The following is a 17,443-nucleotide window of genomic DNA, read 5'->3' on the forward strand; positions in this document are numbered from 1 at the left end:
ATTGGCTTCAAATTTAATCAATCAATCAATCCCCCTTCTTCTCCCATTTTCGTACGTTTGTCCGTCCGCTCAGTGGCGGAAACAGGAGTTTCCTTTTAGTAGGGCACTAACTGCGCTGCTGCGGCACTTTCATTCCCTTTAAAATATTTTTCGGTTGCTGGTACGATATGTGTCCTTATTGTACCTTCTTTCTTTGCTGTTTCAGTTTATATTTTATAAAATTAAAGAATTAATTAATAATTTTTTAAAAAATTTTAATGATGAAATATAAAATATTTAACTGTTAAAATTAATAAAATAAATAAATTAATATATTTTAAAAAATATTATATATATATTTTTAAAATTAATAAATTTAAATAATAAATTTTTTTTATAATATAGTGAGTGAGTAGTAAATTTATCATAATACTAAAAATTTTTTTTTTCATAACTCTAAACTTCCTTCAATATCTCCAAACGTAATTCGTATATTTTTCTACAAAATTTCAAGTTCTTGCCTCCGTCCTCTCGGCATGCGGTAAAAGTAGCATCACGTGCTGCCCACTGACATTCTTCCTTCACACTTCATACACAATAATTTATTATTATTGCTAGAGTTAACAGTAATGAGATTCGCTATTTTTAATTTTATTATAATTATAATTTATATTTTTTAATTAAATTTAATTTTTTAAAATATTTTAATTATATTTACAGTTATTTATATTATTAAAAAATTAATAAAATTACTACATTATTTATTATATCAATATTATATCGATATATTACATTAGTAAAATTTAAAATTAATTATTAAAAAAATTATATATTTTATTTTATTACAATTTCACTTTATGTTATTAATTTTTTATTAATTAAATTCTATTATTTTAATATTTGAATAAATTTATTTTATTATTATTTATATAGTTGAAAACTTATAAAATTATTAAATTAATCTTTTTTATTATTAAATATATTTAAAAATTATTATTATTCAATTTTTTAATTTTTTTATTAATAATTTTATAATAATAATAATTTATCTTAATTTTATTTTAATTAAAATTATTATCAAACAATTTTTTTTAAATCTAGTTAATATACTTACTATTTAACATTACTTTTAAAATTATTGATAATAAAATAATCTTATTAAATATATTAGTTATAAAATATTTAAAATAATTTAAAATAATATTCAATATAATTCAATTTAAAAATATTAAAAATAATAAAATAAATTTTCATTAATAAAGTATAAATTATAATTATTTGACCATTACTATAAATTTTATGTTTTTTAATAATTAAAATACTCTTTTAACTAGTTAATATTTTTTATTTTAATAATAAAAAATTGATTTATTATTATTTTAATTTTTAAAAATTGGTGAATTTATAGTTTTTATCCATTACAGTTTTTTATATTTATTATCATTATAAATAATTTTAATTTTTAAAATAAAAAAATTGATATTCTATAAATATAAAAAATTTTATACTTATAAAAATCAATTTAGATAGATTTCAATTATAATATATAAGTATAAAATTAATTTTTAATTTTAGTTAAGTATAAAAAATTTTATACATATAAAAATCAATTTAAACGGACTCCTAAACATAGAGATTAATTTTTAATTACGTACAAAAATTAATATTTAATTTTTAAATCTCCTATTTTTATACTTACATAAAAAAAATTATTTTTTAAGAAAAATTAAAATTATTAATTTTTATACAAGATATTAATTTTATACTTTAAAAAATAACATTATCCACTATAATAACAAGTAAAAAACTAATGGATACAACTTTAAATTCTTAACCATATGATAAGTGACCATTGTTAATTTATTACTCTTAGTCTGATGGTAAATGCATCTCATTAAATTTGATAGATCTCAAATTCTATTTTTCCAATCTTCATTTTAAAAAAAAATTATTAATTTTATATTAATAATAATATCCATAATTTTCTATTTTTATGCATTTATAATAATAGTCATTTTTTATATATAAATGAGTAATACTAGGTTCAAATCGAAAAAATCAACGGAATTAAATTAAGTTAAAAATTCGGTTTGATTTTATTCTTTTCGGTTTGGTTCGTTTTTTATTCTTTTTGATTTGGTTATTTTTTATTTTTTTATTTCTTTCAATTTTTTATTTTCTAAAATTTTAATTATTTTAATTTAGTTTAATTTCTATTGAAAAAATTAATAAAATCGAACTGACAATAATATATTATTTTAATAATATAGAGAGATAAGATTATAATTAATATTAAAATACTTCAACTAAATTTTAAAATACTAAAAGTAATATATAAAAAATAAAAATTAGATCGATTTGATTCAAATCAATTTTCATTCAAAATCAATTCGATTTAATTTTTATAAATATTAAAATTTTAATTTTGATTTTGATTTTATTTGATTCGATTCAATTTTAAACTAAACTGATGAACGCTCACCTTATTTTTACATCATATAAATAAGAACCTGACACATTGTATTTCTAATATATTTAAACACTTTATTGATTTAAAGAGTAGTATTCGGTTCAAACTAAAAAAACTGATCGAATCAAATTAATTTAAAAATTCAGTTTAAATTTTTATTTATTTTGATTCGATTCAGACTTTAATTTTAAAATTTTTGGTTATTTCAGTTTGGTTTGGTTTTGATCGGAAAAAAAAATTAAAAAAACCGAATCGAATCAATTGGTGATAATAATATATTATTTTCAATAATATAGAGAAATTAGATCATATTAAAATTAAAATATTTCAATTAAATTTTAAAATATTAAAAATAAATTGTACAAAATAAAAAAATATTAAAAATTCAAACCGAATTAAATCGAACTGAATCAGATCGGTTCAATTCGATTTTTAGTCAAAATCAATTCGATTCGATCTTCATAAATATTAAAATTTTAATTTTTAATTTATTTGATTCAGTTCAATTTTAAATCAAACCGACCGAATGCTCACCCCTAGCTATATGCTCACACTCTTCTTGTGTCTATTTGTCCTAAATTATAAATAATATTACTTGTTGAGTGGTTAGTTTATCATTAATTTATTATTTCACTCAGACTTATAATTATATAAATAATTATGTAATAAGAACTATTTAATTTATAATCCATAATAAATTGTATAAAATAAGAATATGTCAATTTTTATCTAGTTGATAAAAAAAATTATTACTTCTAATAAATGTATCACACAAATGAAAAATTTGGCATTAAATCAAGGATAATGTTAAAAACACAATAATAAAAAAAGTACTTAAATGTAATTTTCCATACAAGATAAGTAGACTTGGTATAAATTAAGCACACCAAAATTAATGCTCCTACTTTTGTCTAAACAACTATGACCGTTTTAATTTCAACGTAATCTTTTATTTGAATATTTAAGAAAATAATTAATTTATAAATGTTTTTTAAAATATTTTATACTTTTATTAATTTATTTATTATAAATTATAATTTTTTTATTAAAAAAATATAATTATACTCTTATTAATTTATTTATTATATTTGATAGATTTCAAATTTGATTTCTTTAATTTCAAATCATGAATTTCAAAAAAAATAATTCGATTTAATTTAAATAATTTTTTTATTAAAATCAAACTAAATTAAATTTTTTAAAAATAAAAATTAAATTATTTTTAAAAATTAAATTAACTAAAATTTTAAATTATTTCAATTCGATCAACTGTTTATTTCAAACAAATACGGATTATCTCTAAATATATTTTAATGGTACACAACATTAAGTATTTATTAAGTGGTTTATGACACATGGCATTGTAATTAGTGTAGTTATTAGTTTTCAAATTAAGAAACAAATATTATATAATTAATTATTTTTTCCATTAAATTCTGTCTCCCAATCTTTCAAGATTTACCCATCTTGCTTTCTTGATTTGCCACTCACTTGGCTAAAACCCACTACCAATCTTCTTACTACTTTTTTTTTATATTAATTATTATAATTTATGAATTTAAATATATGTGAATCTTATATTTTTTTATTAATTAGGATCTAATTCTATTTTAAAAAATCATATAAAAAATAAAAATGAAAATATATAGATAATATAAATAATTAGGTGATTAGGTTATAATCAACCATTAACTTAGAAAAGAGATAAATTGCATTTATATTTTCAAAATATGCCAAAATTAACCCACATATTTCTCTATTTGCAAATATTCAGTAGTTTAATCTTTATATTATAATTTTGTAGTTTTTTAATTTAATTTTTAATTAATTATTTTTAAAATAATTAAAATATTCTTAATATTCTGAAATTTAAAAAAATAATTTTACAGTGATTGTGTGAGCTTAATCGGAGAAGAAGGCGTTCATTTTTTTTATCCATTTTCCTTTTGTATAACTGTCTTTCTGCTACCGTGCCACCTGTTTTTATTATTTAGATTCGTACGTACGGATGTGTCAGAACCCTCTATACTCCAGACGATTATTTAATTTCTCGGCGTGCATGTGAGTAGAATTGCGAAGTGACTGGACCAATTATTTTCCTTCACATTACATCATCGGGCTAGATTAGTGGAACTTGGACTTGTGGTGGATTCGGCTTGTTCCGCATGTCTAAATCAGGACTTAAGATGTTGGATCGGTTAACTTAAGAAGGGTTTGATAGATTTTAGATCAGCATTATTCTCTTAGTTTCGGCCTCCCTCGGAGCATATAAAATCTAATGGTCATAAACTCTTAAATATATAATACAATTATAATATTTATATCCTAATTTATTAAAAATAAATATTTATATTTTAATTTTATTAAATTCAAAAATATATTATTTTTGAAGGATTTTTAATTTAACAATCAATAAAATTTAACAAAAATTTTATTAAATTAAAAAATATAATATATTTTATAATTTATTACAATCAATTGTAAATGATGAGCAATAACAAAGTCAAATGTTTTTTTTTTTTTAAAAAAAAAAAAAACTTTAGGTGATGGGATTAACATCCTTCCATTTTGTCCCCTCTTCTTATTATTATTGACATTATTATATATATATATTTTTTAAATATATTTTATTTTTTATTTTTATTTATTGATAGTCACCTTTCTTCCTAATGGGTGGAGGGTTGCTATCTGCTTTTGACATGAGCCATTGCTTTTCTCATAGGAAAGGAATAATTGCAGTGCTTCCTTAATCCCTCTTATTGGGCCCCATCCATTAGGTTCAATCATGTGGGCCCATATTGTCTGGGCCAGATCCACACCCGCACAAAATCTTTTCAGAAAAATTAAAATAAGAATGTTGCGTAAATCAATAGAACGCTGACGTGGCATTATTTTTGGGGATTGGTGTCGTTGAAGTGGAGACTTGGTCCCACTCAAAAGTCCACCTTTGCTTCTATGACACACTTATTATTTGTGCAGGAGGCAAGAGTACTACTTTTTTTAATTTATTTTTTCTTTTTAATTTAAAAAAAAAAATAAAAAATTGAACATCATTTTCAGTCTCTTGTAATCTTCTTCATGCTCTGTTGTTTTCACTATAAAAACTTTAACCCACATATGGATAAAGATGCCATTGCTCTTTCTTGGTGGTTATGGATGTTGTTCTACCAAAACTAGTCAAGAATCCTCCCTTCTATTTAACAAAATTACAATTTCTTTTTTAAGGAAAAGTTTCTTGACTTAAAATTATAATCCCCTAATATTAATTATTTTCTAATTTAAAAAAAAATATTTTAAAAGACACCTAATTAAAATATTATATATTTTTTAAAGTGTAGCAAGTAAATGAGTAAGTTCTAAGTCTTCCAATCAGTTGTTATTCTACCATTATGTTTTTTCATTAAAACAAATTAAAAATTAATTTTCATTATAATAATATATGAGATATAAGATTTTTTAGAATCAAAATACGTGTTTACAGTCTGACCGAACCTAATAATAAAAAAGTATTTGAAATTTAAAAAGTAGAATTTACAGTATGGGAGTAAATTTAGTCAGAGAAAATCACGCCTCTTCTCCTTTATTTGTTTTCCTTTTGTCATTCTGGTAACGTATAATCGCCATTCTGTTGCAGTATTATATGTCTCTATCACTCGAATCCATACGTACGGACATGTCAGCGTACTGTTTTCTATCAGACGGCTATTTAATTTTTCCAACATACGTACTGGTAAGACTGCAAGATAACTAGATATGGTCTCCTATCTTCTATCAAATCACTGAGCTAAGCCATTTTCACGGACCCACACATGGGTTAGTCCGGTTTACTTTAATTATAAATTGAAGGGCGGAATAATAGACCGGTCTATTTTTAGAAATGTAAAATTTTTATCATAATGTATGAGATGTAGAATTAATTTTTATTATTATAATGTATGAGATGTAAAATTTATTTTTATTATTATAATGAATGAGATGTAAAATTTTTTAAGGATCATGATATATGTTTACGATCTAATCAAATTTAATAAAAAAACCTATTAAAAAAATTTATCTAATCAAACTAAATCGAATCAAATTTAATTAATTTAATTTAATTTAATTTTTATTTAAAATTAATTTGATTTAATTTTCAAAAATATTAAAATTTAATTTTTAACTTATTCGATTTAAATTGATAGAATGCTCATCAACATGCAAGATGGGTAAATGGTTTGGATGTTTGTGGTTCAAAGTATCGAACAGAATAATGTTGGGAGCATTAATTTAGGAAGATTGATAAAGATTTTAAAAAGAAAAAAGAAAGTGGAGGGTCCTTACACAACATGCTAATTCTGTGTAAACAAGTCCTGAATTGAGTGTTCATTTATGAACAAAGAACATTAAAAGAAGCATAGTCTCAATACCAATTAATTAATGAATGGAAATGACAACATACATACAAGCTTCACTAATTGTGATGCTCCCTCATTTTCTATTTGTAGAAACAAGGACCCTTTGCTTCATCATTAGCCTTTATAAGCTTATGGGGGTAAGTTCAATTTCTGGCTTTTTACCACCCATATCCCTAACTTCATGGATTGCTGATCATATACAAATTCAAATGATATTTCCTTTTTGTGTATTATATGGTTGATTCGACTATAAACTCGAAATAATTCCTAAATTGATATAATTTGAAATTGAAAATTGATCGAGTTTATATTAATCAGCTTTGAATTAGATTGAATTTGATATGGAAGAAATTTTGTACATTTTAATTGTCAAATTCAATATGATTGAACTAAAATAAAAATTTAGATTAAATTTTTCTATAATAATGGTTAGCTATATATAATTTACTATTTTTTTAATTGAAATTAATATTTTTTATTTAAAATTAGTCGAATAATGTCATTTACATACATACAATATGTGAGAGTGTTAATAGAGATCGACTAAATCAATCTTGAATTAGATCATATTCTATCAATTTGATTTGAATCAATTTACATGCAAAGTATGAGAGTGTTGAATCAATTTTATATTTTTAAAAAATTTGAGATTTTAACACAATTCAAAATTTAGATAAAAACCTTAATTTAATTTTAATTAGTTATATATGTATATTTTTAAATTGAAATCTGTAGTTTCGAAATAAAATTAGTTGAATAGAATAGAGAATTAGAATAGTTGATGAAAAAGTTGTTGAAGGAAAATAATTATATATGTATATTTTTAAATTGAAATGGACAGTTTCGAATCAAAATTAGTCGAATAGGACGGAGAATTAGAATAGTTGACGAAGAAATTATCAAAGGAAAAGACATTTGATAAATAACTGATTAGATTCCGTTGAGAGTTTTAATTAATGTTATTTAATTAAGATGATATAAAAGAAACGATAGATTAAAAGTCAAAAAATCTTATTGAAATTTTTCAAAAATTAAAAAGTCAGTCTAAAATAATCTAAGTAAAATTATTTATAATAGAAAAAATCATAATATGTAAAATTATAAAAATATCTAAAAAAATAATTAAAATGTAAAATTAATCTCCTAAATGGTGAAATTTTAACATGAAACTTTGTGACAACTTTGGAGCTCTCGTTACACTTTTGAAAGTCGTATGTTTCAAAATTTTATTTTCGAAAAATTATCATAGATCTCTATCGATAGGAAAAATTAAGTTCGATTCAAATTTGTCATAAAATTTAAATTTAATTGCTTCGTTGTCAACTTTTATTTATGTTCACTTTTATTGATGTTCAAGATTGTAATAATGATGTGAATAGCAAAACTAGTGTTGGATTGAGCTGTGGATTTAAATAAGTCGGCTAAGCTCAAACCATTCAACTTCAAAAGAGATAGATATGCTTTTTGTTATATATATATATATATATATATATGATTAAATTGAATGTCTTCACTCTCTTGAACTTATATCCCTTCTTTAGAAAAGGAAAATAAAGAGCTCATCCATATTTTGTGGATAATTCATAATGAGGTGAAAGGCTTAGCTCATGAATTATTATGGATAGGTGTGAGCATTCGGTCGGTTCGGTTCAAAATCGAATCAAACTGAATAAATTAAAAATCGAAATTTTAGTATTTATAAAAATCAAACCGAATCGATTTTGGTCAGAAATCGAACCGAACCGAACCGATCTGATTCGATTCGATTCAATTCAATTTGATCAGTTTTTATTTTTAATAAATTTTTTATTTTTTACATTTTATTTTTTAATATTTTAAATTTAATTAAAATATTTTAATCTTAATATAATTTAATTTCTCTATATTATTGAAAATAATATATTATTATCACTAATCGGTTCAGTTCGATTTTTTTAATTTTTTCTGATAAAAACCGAACCGAACCGAAATAATTGAAAATTTGAAATTAAAAACTAAATCGAATCGAATTAAATAAAAAATCAAATCGAATTTTAAAATTAATTCGGTTCGATTGATTTTTTCGATTTGAACTGAATACGGCTTACCCCTAATTATGGATGAACTCCACTTTCTTTTTTTTTAATAAATAATATTATTAAAAGTATTTCACCTAATTAATTAAAAGGACACTAGATGAGATAGAGTTATTAGAAAATTACAATATTCAAAAATTTTATCATGATATAATAATATCATAAATTTTATCCAATCGAATTAATTTAAAATTTTGATTTGATTTTTTATATATTTTGATTCAGTTTGATTTTTAATTTAAAAAATTTTAATTATTTCAGTTAAATTTTTATAAGAAAAAATTAAAAAAAGCAAATTGAATTGATTAGTGATAATAGTTTATTATTTTCAATAATATAGAGAGATTAAATTATATTAAGGTTAAAATATTTCAATTAAATTTTAAAATATTAAAAATAAAATATAAAAAATAAAAAATTTATTAAAAATTCAAATCGAATCGAATCTAATTAAATTAAATTGATTCAATTCAATTCAGTTTCTAATCAAAATCGATTCAGTTTAATTTTTATAAATATTAAAATTTTAAATTTTAATTTATTCAATTTAAACCGAATTGATCTGATAAAAGATTACGGAGTCAGCAATTTATGGAATTGAAAGAAAATCTCACAAAAATGGTGAGGAATATATATATAGCAAATTTTAATAATTATTAAATAATTTAAATTAATTATTTTGAATCAGTAAAAAAATAAACTTAAATTATTTAAAATGATTTTTTATCAATAATTAATAATTATAATAAAAGTAGAAATAATTTGCCATATTATATATAGGAGAATAAAATGAATACAAAGGATTAAAAATAAATAATTTGCTATGATTTTAATTTATGTTTTAATATTATTATTTAATTCGTGTGTGTGTTTTTTTTTCTTAAAAAAAAACGAGTATAAAAGTAGATTGGCGTGATGTTATGATAACGCTGGGCCCAGCCGAAATTAATTAAAAGTGATAGTCCAAAGTGGGCCGCCCCCACACTATTTACTGAGGCTGCCCTGCATGTGATTTGCAGCAGCTAATTAATTCAAGGTCGGCAAAAAATATTTACCTCGTCTATATGAATTACACTATAAATAAATAGATTTCTTTATAAAAAAAATTATTTTAATATATTTTTTAAATTCATATTAAATTCATGGAGACTTGTACAATTCACCAAATTTTAAGTTACTGCTAGTATTTTTAATAATTAATAATTAATAATTATAAATTTTTTCATTGATGAGGCAATCATGCAGTTAGCAACCTTGCATTTCCATTGAGATGGGGTTCAAGAAATAATAAACTTAAAGAAAGATCCAGAAATCCAGTCGCTGGAGCCCAAACTTTGGTCCTCCTATTGTGGGCTTGGTTTTGGAATTTACAATTCACAATTTAATGTGCGGTACGCCGTATTCGATTCAAATTGAAAAAATCGATCGAATCTAATTGATTTAAAAATTTAGTTCAATTTTTTATACATTTTGATTTAGTTCGATTTTTAATTTCAAAAATTTCAATTATTTCGATTCGATTTGATTTTGATCAGAAAAAATCGAAAAAATTAAACCGAACCGATTTGATAATAATATATTTTTTCAATAATATAGAGAAATTAAATCATATTAAAATTAAAATATTTTAATTAAATTTTAAAATATTAAAAATAAAGTGTAAAAAATAAAAAAATTATTAAAAATCAAAACCGATCAAACCGAATCAAACCGAACCGAATCAGATTGATTCAATTCAATTCAGTTTCTGATCAAAATCGATTTGATTTGATTTTCACAAATACTAAAATTTCAATTTTCGGTTTACTCGATTCAGTTCGGTTTTGAATCGAATCGACCGAATGGTGAATGCTTTATAATAAATATATGGAAATATAGAATTCCCATCCCAACACCCTAAACCGCTAAATGTCAAAACATTGTAAATTATTACATACAATTTTTTTATATACTATGGTTAATATTAAATATTAATTATTAAAAAAAATTAATGGCATATATTTTTAATTTAGTTATAATTACATTTTATATTTTTTTATTAATTAAAATCTAATTTTTTAAAATTGCTCCAATTGTATTTATTTATACCTTCCAAATAAGTCTCCTGCAATTTTTAGGAGGGTTTTTTTCATTGAACTTAATTTTGAAGGTTGATGGCTCACATTTGAAGAGAACTTTCATCGATATGACACTGCCTGCTCGAAACTGTACTGATGTATCCAGTAATTTCACGCTCTCTTAAATCGAACGGCATCTCCTTCTGCGCGATTGATTTTCTTTTGAGCTTTCCTATTTGTTCCTGAGAGCTTTCCTCCTCTGTTTTGGTGCATGCAGGGCTAGTTCTTTTAACTTTGGTTGTCTTTTGTCATTGGAAAACAGTGTTGGGTCTTCTGCTGCGTATTGTTTTGGTGGGTGTCGCTGCTCTGTCGTGTGATGGCAGTGGATGGTGCTCTAGCAGAATGGTGCATTGGGACAGGGTGTGTCGATTGGTTGGTTGGGTTGTGCTTATGAATTGTGGGTTGTGGTTGTGGTTGTGGGCTTTAGTTCATTGTGGGTTTTGTTGGTTCGTGCCTTCTAGGTTGTGGGCCTGAAGCCTGGGACGGGGTGTGGATTGTAATATGGATTTTGCTGGGTTGATGGTGTGTTTAGCTTCTTGGACTGCACTTAACCCTTTTTGTTTTTGTTCTTAGCCTGCTTAGCCATGCAAAATCCAATATATTGCCCATTCCCCAGTGTCCAAGGCCATCAAGGACTTCAATTTCTTTTGTAACCCAGTGGCTCAGTAACTCTTTGTATTTGGCTCAAATACCTACATAGTTTCATTTATAATGGACAAATTGTTTATTTAATGAAAAATCTCTTTGTATTGAATTCAACATTTATATAGTTTCATTTATAATAGAAAAAATTTACTATTTAATTCTTATATTATAAAAAATTTATTAATTAATCATTTAATTTTTAAAAAATATATTAAAACATTTAAAATATTCTCCATATCAAAAAATTAAAAAAAAAAATTAAAAATACAACTGTAAAACTGAATAATAATTTTTTTTGAATAACATAAATTAAATAATAAAACATTATAAAACGGCTAAATTAATAAAAAAATTAATTAATAAATTTTTAAACATATTAAAAATCATTTTAATATATATTTCAAATTGAGAGATTAATTAATAAATATTTTTATAATATAAATACTATTTAATAAATTTTTTTATAATATAAAAATTAAATAATAAATTTTTTAATAATATAAAAATTAAATAATAAATTTTCTAAGAGAGACCTAATCACTAAGCACCAACACAATAACAAGAGTTATCCTACGCTACTGGAAAGTGACGGCCAATCTTACCAGGCGCAATCAAATATCCATTTCACATTTGGAGATTTAAAAACTTATTTTCATCCCAAGGCTATCTGAGTTGAGCGAAAACATTATCAACATCATTTTTATACCACCATATGGCCATTCACCTACTAATATAAAGCAAACTCTTGAATGAATTGCAAGGATATGGCACTACTCATACTAATTTAGCCTGCAGTTCTAAGAGAACAAAATGGAAAACATTAAAAGCAAAAAAGGAAAGGAAAAGCAAAAAAGGTTGAAATAGAAACACTCATATAATAAGACGAGAGGAGATACTACAACAAAAGTGAGACAAGCGTAAAAATCATTAGTTTGTCTCCATGGATCCAACTCTTCCCCTGCCATGATCAGATTTTGAGTTGTTCCACCCTTTGTATTGTCTCATATTCTTTCAGCTTAGTATCTATAGCTAGGCTCCAAGTTTCCTCCACTTGATCTGGTGATTTATTTGGTCCAGCAGCAGCAATAGCAGTTGGGTGATCTTCTTTCCTAATGTATAGAGGATCTTCCTTTTGAACACCCTGAGATCCTTCTTCCAGAACACATGCATGATCTTTTTCAACTGCCAGATGATCTTTCCGAGCAGCCAGATTATCTTTTTCAACAGCCAGGGATTCTTCTTTCCAAACAGCTGGATGAACCTTTTGAACATTCATAGGATCTTCTTTTCGAATTGGAGGTGGAGCAGCATATGCTAGTGAAGTTTGCCTAATGGTAACAGGAGGAGGTTGTTGAGGTAGCCCTTGCATCACCTGAGGAGAGAATGATGGTGATTGGCGTTGAGGTGCAGCGAAAACAGGCACTACACTTCTTATTCTAACTGGTTGAGCCATGCCATGACAATGTGGCCCAAATTGTCGGATAGGGACATAAGGAGCCGCTCCTGCTGCAGGAAATTTCTGATGATGAGTTGCCCAAAGTTCTGGAACAGGTGATTGTCGTGGAGAGACAGTTCTATCGTTTGTTGTGGCTGATGTGGGTCTGGGGGGAACAGGTCTGTCAATTGCTGCAGTTGAAGTAGGTCTATTTCGAGGAGTTGTCTTATGGCAAATTAAGGGAAGGATTTTAGATGAGGTAGCATGGGCAGGTAGTGGACTAGTTGGCCGTGGGTTCTGAATTTGAAACTTTTTTGAAAATGGTATTGGGGAGTTGCCAGAGTTTATCATCGCTATCTTTTCCTTCAGACGGTAATTCAATAAGGCACGTGCTATTGTGATTTGTTCTATCTCATCAATGTTCTCTGGTTCAGATGAAGAACTTGCATCTTCCTTTGCCACTGGCCATAAAGAACACACACATTTACACTTTAACCATAAGTGGCATTAACAGAGATGCAATGCTAACAACTCAGAGACAAGTTTACCAACATTTATGGCTTGGCATAGAGTGCCAAAGGCAGGACAAGTCACTATTTATTTCCAGAAGACAATCTTCCTCCGGATATACTAACATATGCATATTAAATAAAATAAGGAAAAATCATCTAAAATATTTGAACAGAAGGTTGCTTGTGAAGAATTTTCAAAATTATAATTCAGGGCACCAAGGCAGGGCAATGTTACATGCATGTCCAAGTCAGATGGAACTCTCATTGGTGGCATTTCCTTTCTTTTCTTATTGTGAAATATTAAATCTTTCTTAGGACATCAATAAAGGTTTGTTGAACATCCTCCAATTGGAGAAGATATCGCTACTTAATATCTATTTATATACATACATACAAAATGAAAATTTTGACAGGGACTTACATTGCTTTAAAGATGACCAAGCTGCCATTGCTGCATTCTTCTCAGCTTGTTTCTTATTCTTGGCAGGTTCTCCGGTGAATGTAATTCCAGCCAACTCGACTGTCCCTGTAAAAACAGGCTGATGCCCCAGGCCTGACCTGAATGTTGTATACTGTGGCAATGGAGCGCCAACTCTTTGGGCAATTTCCTGCAGAAGGTTCTTGTATACACCAGTTTCATCCTGACAACAGAAACCTAACATCAAGAAGATCACAAAACTAACGAGCCAGGAATAATGGACAATCTTCATGCTGAGCTTGAAGGCTGAAAATAACACAAGATTCAAAAGGAACAGCCCAAAGATATAACATACTAATATAACATCACAGCTAAACCTTCATAAAGATACTTGTACTAGCAAGCATACAGAAAAAAGCCACTAAATGGGCACAATCATAAAATGCTATGCGATGCAAGTTACATAAATTTATGCAAGTCTAAATTGATGAAAGATGAGCAAGCATGTTTGTGAGATGAAGTACAAAACAGAGGAACACCACATATGTTTCATTATTTTTCAGATAAGTTAAGGCAGACATACCAGCTGTCATTACCAAAATAAAGTTAGAAGTTCATTTCAACTGCACTAAGAACCTACAGTCCTATCAGTTCTGGTTACTGACAGCCTTGAGCCTTCAGAGAAAACCATCCACTGTTTAGGAATCAAAATTATGTATGAGAAGTCCTAAATAAATTTTCAATCTCTAAATTCAGCTAATCTGGCCTACTTGGGCAGTTAGCTACATGGCTACAAATATTCCCCCTTTTCCCATGTCATTATGGTTAGGTTTGAAGTTCTTAAGCCCCTGTGATACTGAATCTTAATTGCAATTGAGATTATAATATATGAAAACTTCTACAATTAAAAAGTATAGCTCTTTGGTTAAATGCCCATCTTATGTGAATGTCATATTGAGCTCACTAATCAGAAGGATTCTTTGAATCACTGTTGTCAAATGGTTCATAAACACTAGTTAACTTCAGTTCACCTTGCATGGTTGAATTCATCCTTCTAACCTTTTAATTTACCATATTACTTCCTCATAAATAATAACTAGCAAAATAAAAGGTTGACAGGATTGTAAGAGAATAATTATTTTAAAAAGGAAGTTGTCAAATTAAACATGTAAAAAGCAGGGAAAATCCCTAAAACTTTGAGACTGCAAACAAGCAGGAAAATGAAGTCGTGGGAGGATTGTGCTATTTGAGAAAACAATAGATGTAGCATGTCCAAGAAGATCTGTGCCGCAGTCTTTGACAAATAATAAAATTGGCGATGCAAGAGGCGTAAGTTAGGCACTTGAAGGTATTACTATCTTGGTGCATGATAATCTAATATTCCTACCCCCATGATTTAATTGAAAGATTTAACTTATTTGATCATCCAGCCAATAAACAATAAACCCCTTAATTCATGAATCAAGACATCTAGATTCCCTGTTCAAGCATCTATATCAGGGAAACAACATCGTAATAAAGCTGTTAATATATTTATGACAATATAATTTCTAGCTAAATCTTTATCCAGTATAAGATCTTGTATCAGATACCAAATTCAAATGAGGGAAAACAATTTTAAAATTTTTTTATTCTTTCCCTGCGTTCCGTTTTCTTGGTAACCAATCAGGCTCTACCAGAAAAGGAAAAGGACCAAAAACCCACATTCTTGAAGTGACCAAACTAACCCCTAACCCCTAACCCTATCAGCGAGCAAATCAATTTCATCACCCAAGAAAACAACGCAAGTAAGGCTGTTTTCCAGGTATATAGACAAACTGAAACTACTACATCGTAGAAACTTCCTCAGTTCCCACAGTTTTCTATAAATTATTATATATGAAAGACATTCAATTTATTGTTAAAGGTCAAAGAAAATGAAAATCACACGGCGCTTTGCGAAAAGGAACTGAGGGCATTCCGGTCATTTCGGCCTCAAGACAACCTCGTCCACACGATTATAAAAAAAACCGGCCGGCGATCATCAATGAGCCGCGTACGCAAGATAAGCCGTTGGTTCTCCTTGACTCCTTCAGGCACGATAGCCGAAATAAATTAAAGCCGGCGTTAATAAAAGCTCAGTATAGCACACAAGGCACGGCAAGAACAGGAGAAGAGACCACAAACGAGGGCATTTTCGTCAAGTCCATAACGGACTCGCCGGGGCATTGATGGGTGCTGCAGCAACACGCTAACCAAGCCCAGAAAAAAAAAAGAAAGAAAAATTAAAAGTTATCTGGGAAAATAGTAACGCTCCCGGCGCACGTTAGCAAAAAATCCATTTCGCAGTCAAGCTTAGAAGAAGAAGAAGAAGAAGAAGAAGAAGAAGAAGAATCAAATGGAAAAGAACAATGATATGCATCAATAAAAGAAAAAAAAATTCCAAAAAATTATTGAACAATTTAGTGAAAAGAAGAAAAGCGAGTGTATCTTGCTTACGAGAATGCGAGCGGCGAGGGAATGAGAGGGGCCACGGTTGGAGAGGGAGTTGAGGGCGACTTCAGCAGCTGAGTGCTCAGCCTGGCGGAGAGTTGAGCAATAGTGGGGGCTCTCGAAGATCTCACCGTTGAAGTTAACAGCAGCTTTAAATCTAGGGGCGTGGTCAGGGCCTTCCCTTATGCAGGTATACGACGGAAGATTGAAGCAGCTCCTCTGGGCCAGCTCCTGCAGCTGGTTCTTGTACATCTCGGCCTGTCTATCTCTCTATCTTGTTGAATTTCCGTCACTTGCTTTCCTTCTCTGTGTTTGTTTCGTTTATTTGAGGTGGAGGGAAAGAGAATTGAGGGATCAGGACGGAGGTGGAAAGGAATGCTCCGGCCAGATCAAGGGTTTTAGGGTTTTGTTTTGGGGATTTGAGAGAGGATGAAGAAGAAGGAGCAGAGCAGATGGAAGAGAGAGAGGAGAAATGAGTAATTTCAGTGAGTGGAGAAGTTCTTTTAGTTCTATTTTTTTAATTAAAATATTTGGGATTTATTAATGCTTTAGTTTTTTTTGAGTCAACTGAACGTTAGGCTGCATGGATGTGATCTTTAATGAGAATTTCCTTTTTTTTTTTTTTATAAGAATTTTCTAATATATATTTATTGTGAATGTAGAAAATTTAACGATGATGTGAATCAAATCGTTGCTGAGGTATTTGAAATTTATTTTTATAAAAATTTAATTATATTTAATTTAATTTTTAAATAAATTAAATTTAAATTTTATAGTATTCTACTTATTAAAATTTGTGAGCAGTCTAAACCTACATATAATTTCATAAGTGAAACTTAAAGCTATATATAGAGTTTAATTATACTTTTAAAGTTATATATATTTAAATTATTAAGATTTAAAAATTTATCTTTATAAATTTATGT

At 26.9% G+C, this 17,443-nt stretch overlaps 1 protein-coding gene across 2 annotated transcripts; it reads right to left on the reverse strand.

Annotated features, from left to right (window-relative positions):
* Nucleotides 1-12,425: 12,425 nt before the first annotated feature.
* On the reverse strand, nt 12,426-17,045 carry LOC110613486 (double-stranded RNA-binding protein 2). Of its 2 annotated transcripts, none has more exons than XM_021754641.2 (3): nt 16,524-17,045; nt 14,049-14,268; nt 12,426-13,576 (listed from the first exon to the last, which is right to left on the reverse strand). In XM_021754641.2, the coding sequence occupies exons 1-3, from the start codon at nt 16,767-16,769 to the stop codon at nt 12,648-12,650; spliced, it is 1,395 nt and encodes a 464-aa protein (XP_021610333.1). In that variant the 5' UTR covers nt 16,770-17,045; the 3' UTR covers nt 12,426-12,647. The 2 variants fall into 2 exon arrangements, with proteins under 2 accessions (XP_021610333.1, XP_043812014.1); XM_043956079.1 differs by having other exon boundaries at nt 14,049-14,351; nt 16,524-16,661.
* Nucleotides 17,046-17,443: the final 398 nt, after the last annotated feature.

This window comes from Manihot esculenta, chromosome 4 (assembly GCF_001659605.2).
Source record: "Manihot esculenta cultivar AM560-2 chromosome 4, M.esculenta_v8, whole genome shotgun sequence".
Lineage (NCBI taxonomy): Eukaryota > Viridiplantae > Streptophyta > Magnoliopsida > Malpighiales > Euphorbiaceae > Manihot > Manihot esculenta.

What these genes read in the sequence shown, in the direction of transcription:
- LOC110613486 (XM_021754641.2), bottom strand. Translation starts at nt 16,769, where the DNA reads ATGTACAAGAACCAGCTGCAGGAGCTGGCCCAGAGGAGCTGCTTCAAT. An exon ending in CCCTCGCCGCTCGCATTCTC is followed by an intron (nt 14,269 to 16,523) that starts GTAAGCAAGATA and finishes TTCTGTTGTCAG; the next exon opens with GATGAAACTGGTGTATACAA. An exon ending in TTGGTCATCTTTAAAGCAAT is followed by an intron (nt 13,577 to 14,048) that starts GTAAGTCCCTGT and finishes CTTTATGGCCAG; the next exon opens with TGGCAAAGGAAGATGCAAGT.